The 21,940-nt window shown below is 35.9% G+C and overlaps 1 protein-coding gene across 1 annotated transcript in view; it reads right to left on the bottom strand.

The window, feature by feature from the left end:
* Positions 1-21,940, bottom strand: part of CNTNAP2 (contactin associated protein 2) — a 2,632,466-nt gene that overhangs the window by 31,069 nt on the left and 2,579,457 nt on the right. The window contains exon 22 of the mRNA XM_031941247.1: positions 3,605-3,835. Coding sequence (XP_031797107.1) covers positions 3,605-3,835 — 231 coding nt within the window. The remainder of the gene's footprint in view (positions 1-3,604; positions 3,836-21,940) is intronic.

Raw genomic sequence — 21,940 nt, 5'->3', positions numbered from 1 at the left:
GCCCAGTTGCTGAGTTGTCACTGCCTCATGCTCAAGCTAAGACGTTTCTAGCCCAGGATGTCTACTTGTCATCCACATGTAATCTTCCCCTGGGGATGGCAGTGAGGAGGAGGGGCTATGTGAAGGGTCTGACAGGTGACAAGGGAGGGGCAGAGCCTCTAATAGCTCAGAGAGCAATGATTTATTTCAATCTCACTGAGTCTCCTTTCCCATCATATTCCTGTTACACATGAGTGAGGCCACAGGGAACAATACGACTTGTTGGAGACAGCTGCTCTGCCATCAACTGAAAGTCACCATAGCAACTGGAAGGGTCTGGATTATACAAACACTTAACTGGCTACAAATGGGAGTAGGTAATAGTTAAGGTGAAATCAGGGATCGACCTAGGGAAAAGTGTATGACTAATTGAACTCTCTGTGGTAGCCAGGTTCATCCTTTCATCGCCTCCATAAGCCCTCACCTCCACAACTGTCTTCCCCTGCTGTTTACCCACCCCATCTATTCCCTAGATATGGTACCATTTAAGGGTGTGTCTGCTTTTGACTGGACACAGAGTGCCTGTTTCCCTTCTACCCTTTGTTTTCTCCTTCCCATAACCAGCACAAAATTAATAATAGTGGTCTTGGTGGTAGCAGTAGGAAGTGATAGAAATCCTCGGCTTTTGAAATAAAGAGTTTGGGCTCACATTGATGGGTGTCATGGTAACCTATAAGTGTCACAGTATAATTGGGAGCTTACTCCCCCTCTGGTGTGGCTAACTCATTTCGAAGCATTAACAATGTGGTGACATTTCTTTATAGAAGATCTTTTTGCTAAGACTGAATTTTCTGTGATTTCCATTTATCCTCAATTCCATTTTTGTTGTCTTGAGTTTTAGGGTCCTGATCATGAAGTTTAGAACTAGAAGGGACCTTAATAAATGCCGATTAAATAAAGAATGGGTATCAAAATTATCTTTACAGAGATCATTTGGTCCAAGGGAGGGTTGGAGGCAGCGGGGACTGGCTTGGGAAGCATTGCTTAATTTTCAATGTTACTATTTACACTTTGGAAATTAGCAGCCACTATAAACAAGGGCTTAGTTTATTGTTTTGTTTATTGTCTGGACTTAAAAAATGTAATAATGCAAATTCAACTTAAAACCTTTTTCTCTCCCAAGAGTACAAGATGCTAAACATTTACCAGCATATTTTTTTGACTGTTCTATTAACGTTGTTTGAGCTCACAAGGGTTATAGTAGAAGACTCAGGGAATTAAATTATTACCAGATTGGAGATTTAGTGACAGGGGACAAGGTGACTAATAACAGTAATCAGCAGCATTTGTATAGCACTTTAAAAGTGCTTTACATTCACTATCTTCTTTGAGCTTTAGGACACCTCTGATCAAGCCTAAACCTTTTATTTTATAGATGAATAGGAACCCAGAGATTTGCTTATTGTTACACAAAGAGGGTTCAAATTCAGCTATTCTTACTCTAAATCTAGTGTTTTTTCTACTTTATCACACTGATCTTTTATTTTTAATCTAAATTTTATTTTTTTAGGACAAAAATATTGCAATATATACATTTCCTCTTTGGGCAGCTAGGTGGCTCAGGAGATAAGAGTGATCAGACTGGAATCAGACAGGCTCATCTTCTTGAGTCCAAATCTGGTCTCAGACACTTAGTAGCTATGTGACCTTGGGCAAGTCACTTAAATACATTTGCCTCAGTTTCCTCATCTGTAAAATAATATGAAGAAGGAAATGGCAAACAAATTTACTATATTTACCAAGAAAACCCCAAATGGGGTCATGAAGAGTTGGATGCGATTGAAGATCCTTTTCTATTTTCCAAAGATGAACCCACTCTTGTAACAGAAAATAAGTAAGTCAACCTAACCAAATGGTACCAGGGAATAAGTAGACCATGTTTTGGACTCAAAGTCCTCCACCTATCTCCTAAGAGGAGGGAGGATGGCACAGAGCTTCCCTTGCCCATGATGAATAGTGTTCCCTATCTTGAAAACCTCAATATGAATGTGTGTTGTTTTGATGTGCAAATGCACATACACATTTTGGTTTTAAGTCAGATCACGTAATGCTTTGTCAATTCTTGCAAATCCATTATTATCTAATCTTTAATAGATTGAGGAAAAGCAAACAAAATCTCCTTTCCAAAATCAAAATTCAAATGGGCAATCTTACACTTATAGAAGCCAGGGCATAATCTCTGATCCTTTAAAATTAGCTGTCCAAAACTTCCCTACTTTGTTTTTACCTTTCTCTCCTGTCCCATATTTCCATGTACCAATAAAATCTATCATGTTACTAAGCAACCCCCTGCCTCATTAATTGTCAAACAAATATCTCCTGACTCATTGACCTTCCAGAAGAGGCAATGTATAGTCTAGGGCACAGATCACTGTCTTTGGAGTCAGCATGAGCTGGGTTCCAATCCTGCCAAAGATATTTGCTGTGTGACTTTGGAAAAATCATTTAACTATTATGAGTCACTTTCCTCATTTCTAAAGTGGAGAAAATACTTCAAAGGTCATTTTGAAACTCAAATAAGATGATGTATTTAAAAATTGGTTCCTTCTTCAGCTCACTCTCCATGACTGAACTCAATGGAATAAAGTTAATATATGCTTTGATAGGTCTGTATGGTTAAAGAAATTAAATGCACATTGTTGTTACTAATAAAACTATCAATTATGTCTCATTAAAGCAATGTAATTTTTCTGGATATTTAAGCTGTGTAATGAAGCATGATCTGAACATCCCATTTCAAGCTTTAGAAGATCAGAGAAGGAATATGTTTCAGTGTTGAGGCAATACCACAACAATGGAATTCTTTCACCTTTAAACATTCAGCATTTGAATAAATTTAAAGTATGGATTTATTTTAAAGCTGTACTTTGAGGTTGACTATGTTATGATTCATCATCTGCAGTGCTGACTTGGATAAGAATCCCTTCTTCTCTCAAGGATAACCTTGGGTATAAAAACAGGCTGGGCTTTCTCTGAGCTGCTGATTGTGAAAGCAGAAGCTGTGGGTGAGGTTCAACACAGCTCTATAAAGAACCAATTCTTTTAATACTGGCACATATACCATCTGACCTCAAACCATAGAAAGGACAAAGAAAAAAAAGATGAGGAAGTTGATTTGTTCAGATAATCTGAAAACCTAAAACAGGGGTGCTTAATTTTGGATCTGTTGGCTTATTCTTTTGGGTTTTGATAAATATATTTCAATATTGGCACAGTGGGTAGGGTACTGGGTTTTGGAATCAGGAAGACTCATTTTCTGAATTAAAATATGATCTCAGATACTGTGTTACTCTGGGCAAGTCACTTAACCCTGCTTGCCTCAGTTTCTTTATCTGTAAAATGAGCTGGGGAAAGAAATGGCAAACTACTTTAGTATCTTTGCTCAAGAAAACCCCCAATGAGGTCATGAAGACTTGGCTATGACTGAAATGACAAGAGATATTTTAATATAATTGGTTTCCTTATGCTAATCATGTGTCTGAATTAAAAACAAGAGGCATAATAATTATTTAACATTATTATTACCAGTGAAAGTAGTGGTATCAATAATTTCTTAAGACTTTACCTGAATCTAAGTGCCAAGGATCAGTAGCAGCAGACATGGGTGGGATGGTCAGTGGGGAAGCTCCGCAGTTGGACTCTACCAGTTCCCCTTGAATATGGACTTGAGAAGAGGCGTTTGTTGGTCTCAGGGCTGCCTTGAGAGGAGCAATTTGGTTGAATTGCACTCTGGAAAGACACCCAGTGAATCCTGGTGTGTTGTACTTATGTATTTCTTGGTCAATCTTCCCTGTTTCTAGAAGCGAGAGAAAACAAGAGAAATTAAGGAAGTTGCCTGATTTATTATATCAATAGACCCAGCATATTTATTTTATACTTATTTTTCCAAACTCATTCTTGGAAGATGTTCTTTATAATGCAATGCTAATCGATTAATATGACTGTGAAATAGACACAAACTTTTAAAACAGTTAATTAGAGTATATGGTATGATGGAAAGATCCCAATCTGCCTAAAAACTAGTTCCCAAAGAAGTAACAAGCTGCATTGAATAAATCTTTTCTTAGAAATTTGATTTATAAAATTGGAACAAGAGGTTTGGCAATTGTCAATGCTGTAGAGTTACCCATACATATAACCTGTAAATAAAAGGCTATTAAAAATTAAAAAAAAGAAATTTGATTTATAGATTTTTGATATTGCAATGAGACATAGATGTAAACAAATGCTCTCTTTATTCTGATTGATTTCTGTCCCTTTCGTTGTGTTTGGCTCTGAAACATGGTTATTGAAAAAAATCCTTACAATTTAGCCATTGCTTAATTTATGTGCTTTTGTCCCTTTCCCTCCTTAAAGATTCTTAGTTGGAAACCTACAATTGAACATTTTCTTTCTTACAACACTGAGAAATTTGGAGTATGAATGAGAGGTGACTGTTGGCAGAATGCAAATCTTCCCAACTGTGTTACAAAGTTTTGCATGGCAGTATGAATCACGCTCACATTTTCCTCTACTATCTTGACATCTTTTCTATGCCATTTGAACCTGGCATAGAGAAGATTGGGATCCTCGAGTCATAGAATTATGGCAGGAAAGTGTCTTAGTGAATATCTAGGCAAACCTTTCATTTTATAGATGAGGAAACAGGCCCAGAGAGATTAAATGACTTTCCTGAAGTCACATAATTAGTAATTGACGGAGTTGGAAAGTGAATTAGGTCTCTTAATTCCAAATTCATCATTTTTTCCTACTCTACCATGATTAATGGTGCATAAAATTAATTGTTTCTACTAATAGGGTAGTTGTTAATTTAACTTCATGTTGTTCAGCTGGATATAGAGAAAAGGTGGATGTCCACTTGATACCAATCATCCAGTTACCAAGCTGGAATCAGTATTAGATGAATCCTGAAGGCTTCAAAGAGCTCTGATGTCATTTTGCTCCTTATTCTAGATCAGCCCAAGATAGATAAGTGACATCTTAGACATTATCATCTCCATTTGGATTCTAGTCAGGTATATTATATTAGCAAGGTGATTATCATTGAAAGGTAATGCAGTTATATGGAGTACTACATTTGCATTTCATCAAAGAATGAAACTATAAGCTAAGTCTTTTTCCACTTGAACTGAATAGATCAAATGCTATGCTGCACAGCAGGATAACTATGTATTTACATGCATAATTCAGAGCAGGTGATGTTGCTTCCTGAGGAAAGGGTATTGGTAAAACTAACCTAGGCTTGATACAATCTTCTTTCTTTTTTTCCCTTCTTCCTTCTTTTTTCTTTTTTCCATCTTCTCTCTCAACCCCTTTCTCTCCCTCTCTTCCTCCCTCCCCCTCCTCCTTCCTTCCTTCCTTCCTTCCTTCCTTCCTTCCTTCCTTCCTTCCTTCCTTCCTTCCTTCCTTCCTTCCTTCCTTCCTTCCTTCCTTCCTTCCTTCCTTCCTTCCTCTGAGAGCAAGAACACCTCCTCTTTGGGACAAGAGAAAAATAAATATTCATCATCAAATGAACTAAAATTGTAAAAGAGATGTTGGTGTCCACTGGTAGAGGAAACTTCTTCACTGAGAGTTCCCTGCAATGAAGATATCACATGTTCATACACCTCTGACCCACAAATGCATTTCTAGGTAGTAAAATAGAGAGGATGCCACAAAAGCAGGAGAGTGCTAGAAATCTTTTGAAAATAAAATGTGTTCAGAGGTGTGAATATCTTTGGGGAAATAAAAGACCAAAACAGAACAATAATGTAGATGAAAGAATAATAAATTTGGAGCTAGAAGAAAGCTTTCAGCTTATTCCAGATCACTGATAACATAGTAAGTGTGAGGAAAGTGACCTAGGCCACCTAGTCCAACAACCTAGTGTTTAAAAGCTAGACATTTAACCCAGAGAGAATTAGTGATTTGCTTCATGTCACCCAAGCTGTGTCCTAGGTGGGTTTTGAAAACAGCTTTTCTAACTCCAGGATAAGAGCTCTTTTCATCATATAAAGATAGCAGAGATAAAAATAGGCAGGCACTATAAACTTAAAATGAACATTGATTTGAGAGCAATAGGCCAGTGCAACTTTCAAGAGTCTATCTAGGTCTCTGATATCTTTACACTTTTTAGTTGATGCTGTCTTGTTGCTACTGGTGAATAAGCAGTGACAAGGAAGTTTGTGGTCACCATGTATAACAATTCTACTACTGGAAGATTAGCATCCTGCATGAGACTTCATGGGTGCAAGACCAACACAGAAGCACTGAAGTAGCCCAGGTGGAAGACATCAATCTATAGACCTTCACCTTAATATAACAGGATATGATTCCAGTCTTAAAGTATTTGAAGCTTGAAGGGTATGACTTACTCTGCTTGGTCCCAGAGGATACAACTGGGAGCAATGGATAGAAGCTGAAAAGAGACAAACCCAGGCTTGATACATGGACAGCTTACAGCCTAATAGAGCTATTTAAAAGTGGAATGGTTGCTTTAGGAGATGGAGCTCTTAAAGCTGAGACTGGATATCCATTTACTGGAAATAATGGAGAGATTTTTTTTTGATCAAATAAAACTAGACTAGATAAATTAGATGGTTTCTGGGATCTCTTCTAGAACTTAAATATTCTGTTTTTATGCTGTCCCCAAGTACTTCTTCACTAATTAGTTATTGACTTGACAAGTTGCTAATCTCAGAACCTTGGTCTCCTTCTAGTTTGTTCCTTGCAGATTTGACATCTCAGTGGGACAGAATTGATGCTTAAAGGAGGCAGGGCCTGCCTGCCAATGGTAACTAAATGGCTTTGCAATTAGTCCAGAGACATGAAACATACACAAATAGCTATAATATAAAATAATCCATAAATGAATGAGGGTCCAAACAGAAGGTGTCTGTCTCTCTCTCTCTCTTGCCCTAACTTCTTATATTAGCCATAACTTGGAACTGAAGGTTTATGTTCCTTGTATTGACTGAATAAAGCTTTAAGTTTCTTATTCTTTTTGTTTAAAGCAGGTTGTCTGTATCATTTTTATTTCTCTCATTCTCAGTTCTCCTTTGCTTGTATCATCCTTAATGTCTTCCCCTCCCCCCAAAATCCTAACTCAATAATAAACCAACAATATGTAAACAAATCAGATTTCATTTTATTTGCATTAGACTATAAAATGACTTTTCCCTATGGGCTAGTGACTCAATGGAAAACAAAGGATTTCTTAACTCCCCCATCCCCCCAATCCAAAGGATTGCTGGCTCCCTAGGTCTATTAGAAATGAGTTTAAGACCATTCACTACATTTCATTAATGACCCAGATAATAACGGAGTCCTAGAAAATATAGAAAGCTAATTCAAAAGCAGGATTGACAGTATCATTTACAGTAGCTCCATGGTTGGGTTTATTCCTGTTGGGGAGGAAGGTGGGTAATCTATATTTCACAAAGACATCTAACAAACTAATTGTACCATAGATAATCATTTCTGTACATTTGAATTCATTATGAGTAAATCATGTTAATCTTTAAATTGGTTTAGGTTATTTCCATACTAAGCTTAAATATTAAATGTCATTTACTCCAACTAAGTACTTTAGGCATCAGATGTATTGTGTGAAGAATTTATTTTTCTGATGGGGCCCAGGATGAGGAGAAATTTCTGTTCTGTAGAACGTAAATCAAAACTGCATTACAACCCTGCCTTAATTTACATGCTCAGACAACAATTAGGAGTTAATGCTTTCTATTTATATTACTATGTACCATAGAAAGGAAAGAACTCAATTCAAACAAATAATGACAAGGTTACAGGTAAAGGAAAAAATCTTAAAATGAAATGCTGATGACAATTCTTTTAAGAACTTGCCAGTTCTATCACCAGCACATTAGCACTTTCCTTGCTCTTTCTATTCAGTTGTTGAATACCAAGTGACAGGCATGAATGCTAGGAGCAAAGAAAATGAAAAAAAAAAAAAAAGAAAAAAAGAAGCTTTTTAACAAGAAATGCTAATACGATAAAGTCAGCTCCATTAATGACATAATTGCACATGAAGCCTCATGTAAATTTATGAGCATTTCTTCAGAGACCTTATAAACATTTAGAGAAGCTGACTCCTCAAAATGATGTGTTTTATCTTTGGGGCTATTTAAACGTATCTGTATTTTCTTGCTTAGTATCCCAAGGGATACATTTGTCTGAAGCCTGCTGATGTGACGCTAGTATACTCTCCCAACTCTAAGATTTGTTATCAAGATTTCTTTTGGAACAGAATTTCTGGGATGGGACACAAATAATCCTGTGTCTTGATCAGCAGTCATGTTTATTTTATAAATGTTAGAAAAGAGAATATACACCAAAGGGACTAGAATCTTAAAGAGTTTGAAGATACTGTAGAAATTATCTAATCTGTCCTGGGCCATAAGGAAGCTCCCTCTGCAATATCCTCAATAGAATGAGCCCCTGTGGTCATCCTGCTTTTGATATAACATTTCTATGGAGCCAGGAATTCTCTGGTTAACCAGGTCTGCTGCTTCATTTTTATTGTTTTGTGTATTAGCAGGATCTTTCTTCTATTGAGCTGAAATATGCCTCTCCATAGCTTCTGACCTTAATTATCCCAATTCTGCTTTCTGGGGCCAACAAGGAACCCTTTCCAAAGATGACCCTTTAATTATATGAAAACAGACACGTCTCCCTTATGTCTCATCTATTGTTTAGGCAAAATATCCCTAGATTCTCGAGTTAGTACATTATCTATGGTAGATAATCCTGCATTTAAGAATGGAATGGACCTTCAGAATTATTATGATAGCTAGAAAGACTCATCTCAAATGAGCCTTAGACATGTTCTAATTGTATGACCCTGGATAAGTCACTTCACTCTCTTTACCTCAGTTTCCTCATCTGTAAAATGAGCTGGAGAAGGAAATGGCAAACCACTCCAGTATCTTTGTCAAGAAAATCTCAAATGGGGTTGCAAAGATTCAGGAAAGACTGAAAATGACAGAACAACCAATTCAGAATTATTTGGTTTAACCCTCTCTTTTTATAGATGAGGAAATTGTGACTCAGAGAGGTTCACTGATGATCCAACTCAGACAGTAAGTGGAGAGTCGGAAATGGAATCCAGCTTCTCTGACTTCAATGCCAGGGCTCTTGGCCCGGGATCACATCTCCTCCCAGCTAAAATCTCTTTGAAGAAGCAACTCAGGCACATATAGATCTGTCGCTAACTACATGAAAGAATAGGACAATGACAGGTAACTTTAATTAAGGGCTAGTACTTTACAAGGTTAAGGGTTACAGGAATTCAGAGACCATGAAGTGGATTGTAGGTCTGGGAAGGTTTGCAATCATTATAGATGGACTTTTATGAAGAGGTGGGATGCTAGATTGTAAAGGAGGGGCACAAAATAGTATGTTAATTTTGGGTACCAGAGGAACATCTATTAACTCTAGTTGGAAAATTACCTTGAAAAACACAATCATTTTACTGAATTTGGACATTTTTGAAAATATTTTTGCTTTTATCTTGACATAACCATTTTTCTAGAGCTCCAGATATTCCCCAACTGTTCCACTCCAAATCACCTGCCAAGTTCCTATATCCCCTTCTCAATGGTGTAATCTAAGAACCTCTTGGTCTTACAATCAGCCCTATCCCAGTAGCTTAAGAACCAACTGAATCTTTCCATCTACCCTGGTATAAAACTCTCCCCTATATATGCATTGGCTTCCCCATTAAAATGTGAACTCCTTGAAATTAAGGGTTATCTGGCTTGTTATTTTATTTCCATCACTTTGCACAGTGCTTGGCATTCACATAGTAAATAGTTTATAATTACTTCTCCCTTTTATTTATTCCCTTCCATAACTGCTTCCACTCTCCAAGGTCTCTAAACAGGAATCATATTTCTGAGCAAATACAGGGATCAATATTAAAACAGGTTGGAACAACTGATTGGCTTAAATCCCTTGGTGATTCTTAGAAAAGCCAGTCTGAAATCAAAGGGAAACACAGAAGTTACAGGACCACAGAAAGCCCGATGCCTGCCTAAAAATCTTACCATTTTGCTAGAATGGTGTTCATCTTCAATGAAGGCTAGTGAGCAATTAGAAAAAAGATTTTGGGTTTCTCCTAAGAGAGGAGCTGTAGTGATTTGGACTGACATTTTGGTCTGATTAGGTCCCAGTTACCTCTCTCTCTGTCTTTTTTTTTTTTTTTTTGGTGAGTCAATTGAAGAAGTTATTACACACACAAACACACTATATATATTCCCAGTTATTTTGATCCAGTTGGAAGTGATCTCCAGGCTGGCTAATTTAACCTGTACCATATGATCTCTAAGGTCATTCCTCTCCTTCACTTTTCTCTTTGACTTTTTTATAACTTACTCTTCACAATTCACAAACTTGTTTTCTGGGGCTTCCAGAGAGATTGATGGCAAGATGCAATTCTAAATGCAATTTAGAATATGAGGAGTTGGGTTCAAATTTTGCCTTTGGTGCTTAGTACATTGGGCAAGTCATTTAACTTCCACGGACCAGAGTTTCTTCACCTATAAAATGTAGGGGTTTTACTAAACCTCTGAGCTCGCTTCCAGCCCAGGGTCTGGAATTGAAGGAGACATCACAGATGTCAAAAACTAAGGACCCCCAAAACAGTGAACTAGAAAGTAAGATCCAATGAGATAAAACATAGGCAAAGCACTTAAAAATGTTATACAAATGCAAAGTTTCTTACTGATATATTTGAATTGTACAGTGCAATACTGTAATTATGTAATGCAAAAATTGCATGAATAAAATAATGAAATATTCAACCACATAGCTATTTCTAAACATCAACATAGTTAACATCATGTTGAAAATATTTGAATTTCTCCTGTTTTTAATCATATATTTGATATCATGTGGACAGAAGGAGGACAGATTGGAGGGCAGAAACACTTAGCTGCCCTTTAGGGGCAAAGACTGCAAAGATTCTGTAGCCTTTTCTGTAGCTTTGAATGAACAGGGCATGCTCGAACTAACAAAACCACTTTGAAAATTCACCCTGCCTGCAAGTCAAATAGCTAGTGAGTCACAAATTGCTGAGTCCTTGGCTTTTGTTTTCTCCTTTTAGAAAGGAAATTCTGGGCAGATCTCACCAGTTTTTATGTTAAATGGTTTCTTCTTTTTACATTTCCAAGTGCAAGTCAATTTAGCTATATGCCTCAGCTGTTTGCTTTATGAAAATAGGTGCATTAAATACAGAAGCCTGGGAAGAAAACTGCTTTCTTCTCACTCACTGGATTTCACTCAGCATTCTTTCATTGCATTTTAATTTGTTCATGTGTAAATGAAATACAACACACAAACATTACCCAACTGGTTCAGTGTAGTATATTTTATTTCTTCTGTGTGTGAATCATAAAAATGAGTAAATTTAAAAAAAATTAATCTTTGGAACAATGTAATAAACTGTGACTAAAACTATTAGGATTCTGTCAGGCTTCTCTCTAATGTATTAAGTTGGATTCCAGAAAAAGGCAGCAGAAAGCTTTGAGGCTTCTCTCTCAATAAGGATATAAAAGTGTCTGTGTTATGTATGTATGTGTGTTTCTATACATAAATGTGTACACATAGAGATATATACACACATACAAATACACAAGAATTAGAAAGAATTAGGGATAGAATTTCCAGATCAGAAAACTCGTTACTCATAAAGGTTGTTACCTTCTTTTACAGCCTTAGAATTCCATAAATATACAAGAAACTCAATGACTTGTCCACAGTCACATAGCTACTTAGAGGTAGGATCTGAATACAGCTCTTATTGACTCTAGGGTCTTTTTATTTTTCTCCCTCTCTGTATGTGTGAAAATAATAATATCTAACATTTATACAGCATGTATTATGTGCCAGACACTGTGATGAGCATTGTACAATTTTGATTTCATTTGATCCAGGAAGAATCACCACAACAAGACAATTTAGTTCTCCCAAGAACCCTGTGAGGGAGGTTCATTACTCCCAGGTGAGATAAACAGGATAAGTGTTTTTACTCAGGGTCAAGCAGCTAGTGTCTGAGGCTGGATTGGAACTCTGCATATGTATATGGACACACACACACACACACACACATTATGGGCAGCTAGGTTGTGCAGTGGAGGAAGTGCTGGACCTAGAGCCAGGAAATCTCCTTTTCCTAAGTTCAACTCTGACCTCAGACACTATGTTGGGCAAGTCACTTAGCCTTGCCTACCTCAGTTTCCTCATCTTTCAAATGAACAAATGAAGGAAATGGCAAATCACTCTACAATTTTTGCCAAGAAAACCCCAAATCAGGTCATGAAGATTTGGACATGACTGAAATGCCTGAACAACAACATATATAACAAAATATTATCAACTAAAAGGGTTATTTCTCTCTCATATTCATAACCAATTATTGAATTACTGGATTAAGGTTTTCCTTTCCTATTTCCTCACTTAGAAACTAGCCCCTGTAGGTTATTCAGTGAGGATATTAATGGTAGATGAGATTGCTCAAATCCTCTGGACATGTGCTTCTCAATTTTGGATGAGACCCCAAGCAACTAAAAGACTTTACAAATAGAATCCAGTCTAGGTGAGTTCTTGTCCTTAGGAAATAAATCCTGTCCTTGGAATTTCTATTAGAATTTAGGGTGATCCAGTTCAAGAAGGGGAAAATCACAGATAGTAGTTTGGGTAGAGATGGATTCTTTGGTCCAGACTGCTAAGTCTCACAATAGGGTTACATTCTTTATGATAGAGTTTTAGGTGTGGTATTGGTAGGCCATCTTACTTCATAATTTTTTTTTCATTAATTTCCTTGATATTCTTGACCTTTTATTCTTTCAGATGCATCCTGTTATTATTTTTTCTAGCTCTATAAAATAATTTTTTGGCAGTTTGATTGGTATGGCATTGAACAAGTAAACTAATTTAGGTAGACTTGTCATTTTTATTATATTTGCTTGGCCTACCCATGAGCAATTGATATTTTCCAATTGTTTAGATCTGACTTTATTTGTCAGAGACTTGATTTGGTAGAGATCCAAATATTTTATTTTGTTTACAGTTATTTCAAATAGAATCTCTCTTGCTATTGGACTTTATTAGTAACATATAGAAATGCTAATGATTTGTGTGGGTTTATTTTATATCCTGCAACTTTACTAAAGCTGTTAATTGTTTCAAGTAGGTTTTTGGATGCTTGTCTAGTATTCTCTAAGTATATAGCATCATGTCATCTTCAAAGGGTGATAGTTTTATTTGCTCATTGACTAATTCCTTTAATTTTTTTTTCTTGTCATCACTAGAGCCAACATTTCTAGTACAAGTTTGCATAATAGTGTTGATAATGGGCATCCTTATTTCACTGATAGGGTCATAATTCTTAGCAGGAGAAACTGAAGATTTTTTGCCTACCTCCTCATGAACATATCTACTGTCTCATTGATTATTTACCAGTCAGAGTTGATTTCCACCCTTATGTACACTCCATTTTTCAAATGCTTTTTAACCATTCAGTCTTCCTCAGGGAATATCTTTGGCTTCCCAGAGGGCCACTGATATCATTTTATTGATTATTTGCTAGCCATAATTAATACATTTATTATCAATTACCTAAAAACTATGTTCCTTAGACTTTTCATTTGTCATATCAACATACCATTATGCACACACATTTGTACATGTAAGGCATATTTGTGTATACATATATATATATACATGTGAACACATGTGTAGTTTGTAGTTATATATAATCAGATATGGCTATGTTATAATGTACACATAGATGAATGCATACATATACATATACATATACATGTATTAGTAATACATATACATGTATTACTCACATACATTATATATACATGTGCTTTATAAGTATCTCTGTGTATACACATACACATATATGCAGACATGTGTGTGTGTGTGTATATATATATATATATATATATATATATATGTTTTGGGAGAGATAAGGAAGATTTTGTGCATATGTATATGGGGACTCTTATACTATAATCCAAGAAAAGAAAAGACTGCTGATCTCATTGTGAAGGGAAAGTGTAATCTGGAGACAGAGATGAGCTAGTAAACTTTTTATATATATTCATAAGATGGAATGAAATGATTCAGCAAAATAGGAAAATGGAAATGTGTTTTTTCTCTTTGTTCCCACTTCTCCAGAAATCCCTTACTTCAACAAACCTTTAAAACTATTTTACCCAGAGAGGAGTCTTTGAGATCTAAGACTTGTTAAAGAGCTCATAGGAAACAGAGGTTAGGGAGGGACCCAAGGGCAAGTTGATTTTCCTTAGTGTGATTATGGCTGGTAACCCGAGTATACAACAATTAAATGAAAATGGGGAGAACTATTATTTAAAAAATAAATGATGAGGTTTCCTGCATTTTCTTCTTTTCTTTTTTAAAATTAACATGAAAAAGAACTCAGACCTTGGGACCCAAGCATCTGCAGTAATGTTCAGAAGACAATACATGAATAGAAACTGAATCTGAAGCTTGAGTGGATTGTCATTAAAATTTGAGCATTAGGATTTTTACAATCCTAGAATGGCTGGTTAACAAAGAAAACAACTGAACCTGCAGATTGTCTCTCCCTAGGTCCAAATGTGTGTGTGTGTGTGGGTGTGTGTATATGCACACACATACAATTTTCCCAGGCTATTTTCACTGATGAACATCTAAATTTAAAATTTGAAATTGACACTCAAATCACCACACTTGGGTTTTAACTATTCTGGAATCTTTCTAGATGGTATGTGAAAGCTAACTACAAGAATCCAGAAGTCAGTACAGGTAGAGCTTTGATAACTTCCCTTGTCCAGAGGAAGGGGTATGTGTTAACATTTTTTTTTTCTGTTATCCAATCATTTTCCAGTTGTGTTGGACTTCTTTGTGATCCTATTTGGAGTTCTCTTGGCAAACATAATGGAATGGCTTGCCATTTCCCTCTCCAGTTCATCTTACAAATGAGGAAACTGAGTCAAATAAGAATTAAATGACTTGACCAGGGTCAAACAGCTGGTCTGAGACCAGATTTGAATTCAGGAGGAGGAGTGTTACTGATTTCAGTTCTGGCACTCTATCCACTAGCCACCTAGTTGCCAATTGTGTTCCTTATACGGTTTATGTTCTTGTACTAGGTGAGTTAGTCCCTTTGCCACTAATTTGTGTGATATAAAACCTTTTTAAACATGTTTCTTCATTTACTACAATGATGGAGTATGACTAAAGAGTCATTGCAATTCCTTCCAGCTTTAGAAAAAAAATTCTAGTTTTTTAGAACTCTATACTCAGGACATCAACATCATGCTGATGGTCAGATTAAATTTCCTTTTAATAAGTACATGAGTCAATCATCAGGGGAGGATATTTTGCCATTAGATCAAAACAAGTTCACATTTTCAAAATGCTAAACTCTTTGATCACCATTATGGGCATGTCTAAGGAAAGAAAATGGTCTCTGGAAATCCAGCAGAGTATCAAGAAGACACACCTGAAAGGGAAGTCACCTGCAGATCCCAAACTGCAGAGTCCTTGTGTAGAGAAGAATGGTGTTTTCTGCTTTCTCTTCCTCCCCTAACACTACTTGCTCCATGTCAAAAGAATCACGAGGTCAAATTTCAGAGAAATATCCCTAAAGTACAATTGCTCCTCAACATTTACTGATTCAGATAAATTGCCAGCTGAGGTGCAGGGGAGGGATAAGTTTTTCCTAGCACAGTGACCACTCCTCTGCCTTCTCTATCCTTGAAGGTCAACTATTCTCTGTTACAGCTTTGTTAAAGCAATTCTTTAAAACATCAAGATACTTCAAAATGGGTTGATGTGAAATAGCCATTAAGTTTTTGGTATGATTATTTTGCTCTTTTGCAGATAGGATTGGGGACCTGAAACACATTCACCACAATCTAGAAAAAGTGATATTTTAATTTCTAAGCAGCTGAATTTATATTCCCTTTGGTATTTTATACATGGTTAAAAAATGGAACTGACAGTAAAGTGATTGAGAGACATTCCATTTATGAGAACTTGGTGCTGTTAGAGAAGTGACAATCAAGAGAACTGGTTTCTACCTGAATAGAAATTTGATTATCCTGTTTATCTGAAATCTGAGCTAATAGTTTTTATTGGCTTTAGGTGACCCAAAAGGCTTACTCCAATGGGGACTATCCCCTATGTGGGTTAAAATATATAAGGTATGACTATAAAATAATGAACCTGATTTCATAATGCACACAAGAAAACTTTTCTCATATATACATATATACACTTACAGATATACACTTATATAGACACATATAGACATACAAATATGTGTGTCAAACATTATGTTAGTATAAAGTAATTTTTCTGTTAGCCTTTTTTTGTCCATATTTATTGGGTTTTTAGGGATGGGTAAAATATTGCAAATCAATGGCAATATAGTTAAATGTTGAAGAAATATAAATGTGCCAAAATTACTTAACTAAGCTAATACTCGTGTTACAGGAAAATAAGCAATAAGGGCAAAGCTATTTTAGTTCCCATCTCAATTTGTGCACAGCCCATCTTGTTTTATCAGTCCAGGAGGCATCTCTAAAGGTGTAAAGCACTCATTAACACCCTGTCTGTCAGTGAGACTATTGAATGGAAAACCACATATCATTCTAAATTGTTTATTTCTGAAGATGAAATTGCTGATGGTGATCACTACCTGTATGTTTTAATGGTATTGCAATGATCTTTTCACAGAGTCTTTGATTCAGTCTTTAATGAGGATCTAAGGCATTCTGTTCTTTAGGAATGATTTCACACAAAAGACAAACAATGGGGATATTTCTTAAGCGTATTTTTTTTCAAGTGAAATGAATACCAGTGAAAGGAAATCAGTAGTATACTTCATTTACATAGGAAATTTTTAAAGGACTTCTAAAAAGGTTTAAATTGTAGGAAGATGTAAATTGGCATACTATATAAATGCATATATCTGTATGTATGTTAAATATATATATATATATAATACATACAAAATTATCTTTTATATTTAGATATAACACTACTGGCAGTGATTTTTAGCTCTGATCCCTATTCAGAATCACCTTTTCACTGGTATTGTCTTTATGTCACCTATCATTGTGATATTTATGAGATAATGATACCTTAGAACTATATTCAGTACTATCCCTATACAAGCTTATAAAATTATTTATTACTGTAGAAATATGTTTATTCCTGGGATTATGGATGGTCTGTAACATGATTCTATCACTTTTGGTCATCTTTGAGGGTGCAATTACTGTTGCATGTTTGGTCATCTCGTGAATTTCAAATTTTAGTACATATTTTTTTCCTTGAGGTACATACAGATTGGTTTACCTTGATTAATAACAATCTAAGGGATGCTAAAGGAGCTCCTTGTAACTGGATCAGTTGTTAAATGTTAGGGATTCCTATCTTGATCACTAAGGGAATCTTGAATGCTGTATCTTGATTGACTTTACATATCTAAAGTCAAATAATTTTAATAAACTAACTTGGAGCTAAATAAATAGCTTCATGGACAACATGCTTATTTTTATTTCAGTCTTATCACTCTCTAACTAGGATGCTTGATAAGGCAGGGACTAGAGCAGTGGGTCCTGAGCCAGGAAAACCTGAGTTTAAATTTGAACTCAAACATTACATATTAGTTATATAATCCTGAACAAGTCACTTCATCTCTGTCTGCCTCAGTTTCCTCATCTGTAAAATAGAGATAATAACAGGATCTACTTTGCAGGGTTGTTGTGAGAATAAAATAATATAATCTTGGTAAAATGCTTTTACAGTGTCTAGGATATAGTAGATCCTATATAAATGCTTATTCTTTCCTTTTTCTCTTCCTCTCTTCCCTCATCATTTGTATTGTTAAAATACAAAATAAAATAGTCTAGGGTAAAGATCTGACCACACCATTCATTTGCTTAAAAAAATCCTATTTTTGTCTCCCTCTTTCCCATGGATTAAAATACAAAGTCTTTAGCTTGGCATTTAATACATACCACAATCTGGCTCCAATTGTTTCTCATGGTTATTTTATATTATTGTCCTTTTAATACCCTATTTTCTATTCAACCTTGCATAATTAGCCACTCAGATATCTTGTCCCTCATTCCTTTGCATTCCTGTGTCCACAGGAATTTCACAGGAAAGATTATGTCTCTTACTCTTGGAGAGCATTCCTTTTTTGTCACTATCTTTTGAAACATTCTTCTCTTGCTTCCACACTTGGCTCAGATGCCATTTCCTCCATTATTCTTTCAGTTTAGATTCCCACCTTCATCAGTTTTCCTCAAGGCGACTTGTTTTTATTTTTACTCTACTCAATTAAATTCTAAATTTTAATCCATTTATCTGTGTAATAATGATAATGATAGCTAGCATTTTATATACTGCTTTAAAGTTTGTAAAGCATTTATTCTCATTTGATTCTTCAGGTCACCCTGGTGCTATTATCATGCCCATTTTACAAATGAAAAGACAGAGGTTGAATGACTTGTTCAGGATCACATAACTAGTATCTAAGCCCAGATCTGGACCAGGTCCATCATTCCTATCTAGCTGTTGTTCTGTACACTACACGTTACCCTATTAGACTTTGCTGCTTGAGGGCAGGAACTGTTATTCATCACTTCATCATCAGATTAGATCAGACCTTACTTCCTTACACATAGCAGACACTTAAGTCTGTCTTAAGTTGATTTGGATTGAATTTAGGTTAAGGAAGAATAGGAGCTCAGAGGATAAGTATATGATATGAAATTGGGAAAACCACAAGGCTCTTGAAGCAATTAAGGCTAATCTGATGTTTTTTAAAACTAGGGGCAGGAAGAATTCCTCTTTATGGTAAAGAGCCATAAGAGATGGAATAATAAATTTGCACAGATTTCAGTGCCAGAATAAGATGGTCCATTTCCAGAATTCAGAATGTTAGTTATTTTATTCCTTTGACAGGCCTGGGATCTCAATGGTGTATGGATGCTGTAACCCAGCACAGATGACAAAGCTTTCCTGCCTTCTGGTTCTGTGGGATTATTTTCCATTCTTTGCCATAAATTCTTCAAAGGATGTACTGAAACTCTTCTTTCTGATGTTTTATAATTCCAGGGACCCTCTTCTACCACCTGGTCTATCTAATTTTATTTTTTTGGAGAAATGACCAGCTCACTTCTTATTTCAATAATTCATGCTATCACTAACATTTCTTATAACTCTTCTCACATTCAACTAATCTTGGTAATATACTGTAAACTCCCTTATGCTCATCATGCTTCTTTTCATTACCCTATGAATTATTTCTAATTTTAGTTCTTTTGAGACATCATAGTATTTTAGGATAGGATTACAAGAAGAGACATTACCTATCTGGTCCTAACCCTTCATTTCATAGATGAGGAAACTGAGGCATTTACAAGTTCAATGACTGCCTCAGCTTTCACTGAATTCCAGTGCCCTTTCCAATATGCCATCTTGTTTCTCAGTATCAAGAAAACTTTTTGATTTTTCAAGAAAATTGGACATTCTAGGGGGAACCCATGGAAATGGGCACACACTTCCCTTGTTAACAAGCTCTATATTGAAAATGAGAGGAAATATAGCCTAGGGAATAAAGAGCTAGAATTTAGGGACTAGAAGACCTGGGTTCAAGATTTATATTGACATGATGGCTAGGTGACTACTGGCTAAGTCTCTTAAAACACTTAGTGTCAAGGCAATGCTCTAAGATGTTGAGCTGTACTGATGGATACTAAAGGAAAGAAATCACAGATATGGTCTCTAAAAGTATTATAAATAGCAAAAGAGAAAATGGAATGTAATGAATCCATAGAATATTCTAAGATAAAGGTTTAGAAATAGGAAGCCTGTTTCAGAAAGACCATTTCAGTATTTCAGTTTAATGTCAGCAACTTTTCAGAAACAGTACAACTTCTCTGAGCTCCTGGGGCTTTCTTCCTGGAATATCCCTCTGCCTCTTTCCTTTTTCAATTGGACTTGATTGCTCTGGCATTTCCCCCCTTTCTCCTCATTGTCCTTTTGTGCTATATTCCCCCACTAGAATAAGTTCGTTGAGGGCAGGAATTGTCTTTTTTTTGGCTTATATTTGTATCTCCAGTACTAAATACAATTTCTGGTACAGTGTAACCACTTAATACATTCTTATCGTCTCACCTAATGTGCTACATCTTAATTTAGTTCTTCAGCTTTATGACTTTTGTGCCAGCAATATTGCCCATCCCATCAGTGTGGATTTGGACTCTCTGCCTGAGAATAGGGCAAATGAAGTGAATTATGTTCCAAATAAGCTAGTGTTGGTTCAGAAAGTATAATGGGACTTAACTAATGGAGCTCTGACTTCTTGTCAAACAAATGAGTTGCTAATATTGAGGTGAGAATGCTTGGTACTTTTAGAGAAGCTGAAATAGTTCAGTGAGTCCAGAAGTGGAAGAAGAAATGGTTAAACTAGGAAAAGCAGTTTAGGGAGACGACTCTCAGGGGCTGAGATCCAGGAAAGAGGGAGGAAGGATTTGGTCTTCCCTCTGTTCCTTTTGGATGGCCCAAGCATCTTTTTCTGAGTTCTGATGACAGCTCTCCAGGAGGTCCAGGTGTTGATCTCTGGGGGGGCCCAGTAATTCAACACTATTTCCTTCTCTTAATTGGATAAAAGATGTGCATAATCACTAAGCTCCTGTCACATGCTAGCAGTGGCATGCCAGTGCTAGACTGGGAGCTCATATTCTGAGTTCCTAAGAATTTATAAATGAGTGGTATTGTAAATAACAATAACAATAGTAATAACATATTGGGACTTGTTAGATAAACAATGTGGGATTATTTTAGTCATCAAAAAGACCCCAAAATTACATGCCAGAAGATAAAAAATGGATCCAGGGAATTACAGATTTAGAACTGGAATGGAATTTGAAGGTCATTGAGTCCAATCTTTTTTAATTTACAGATGAGGATACTGAGGTTTTTAGAGGTCAAGTGATCTGTGACAAAGCTAATTAGTGTTTGAGGCAGGATTCAAAACCTGGTCTTCCCAGATCCAAATCTAGTGCTTTATTCCAAAAGTATCAAACTTGCAACCTGACCCCAAAGCCAAAACTCTTATATCAAAATATATTTGGGAAATATTTAACAAAATAAAAATGCAATGCCATACGGATTTAATATATATTAAATATAATTTAATTTGTGGTTTTTCAGGTTGACATGGTACCTATTTGAGTTTGACAACAGTGGCTACCAAGCTCCCTCCACAGATCTCACATTTAGAACCAAAATGGATTTTAGAGACCTTTAAGAGTATACCTACTTATTTTACAGATGAAAAAACTGAAGCATTAAGATGAAATGACTTGTCCAGGGACACAAAGCCTGTAAATGTGTATGTGTGTGTGTGGATTGCTTGGTTACATACATATGCATGGCAGTTTGGGGGAATAAAGACTGTACTTTCAGATAACAGCATTTGTAGGCAAGGAGCCAAAACATATTTCATTTTGCTCCAGTATATTAAAAAATGATAATAGATATGAGATTGGTCCTTCAATTTATCACCTTTCAAGGTTTTTCACTGAAAGATTTGATTTACTGGGCTTATCTGGGTCATTTTAAATTGCACATGTCTGCAACCAGTCTTACCATCTTGTTATTCTGAGACACATATCACTTTATTTAAAAATAAGATGAATTAAGATCTAGGAGGTATTTCCTAGCTTTAAAAAATGTCAACACAAAATAAGTTTCTGGTTGTGACTCTCTCTTTGTTCTAATCATTAAAACTAATATACAGTTCTGAAAAGAAACAATGCCCCCGACCCTAACCCATTCTCCAAAGTCTAAACAAATGAAATCAACCAAA

The sequence above is a fragment of the Sarcophilus harrisii genome, chromosome 5 (genome assembly GCF_902635505.1).
Source record: "Sarcophilus harrisii chromosome 5, mSarHar1.11, whole genome shotgun sequence".
In the NCBI taxonomy this organism is placed as follows: Eukaryota; Metazoa; Chordata; class Mammalia; order Dasyuromorphia; family Dasyuridae; genus Sarcophilus; species Sarcophilus harrisii.
Note: the sequence above shows the minus strand (reverse complement) of the source record. Positions and strands in the feature narration are given on the sequence as shown.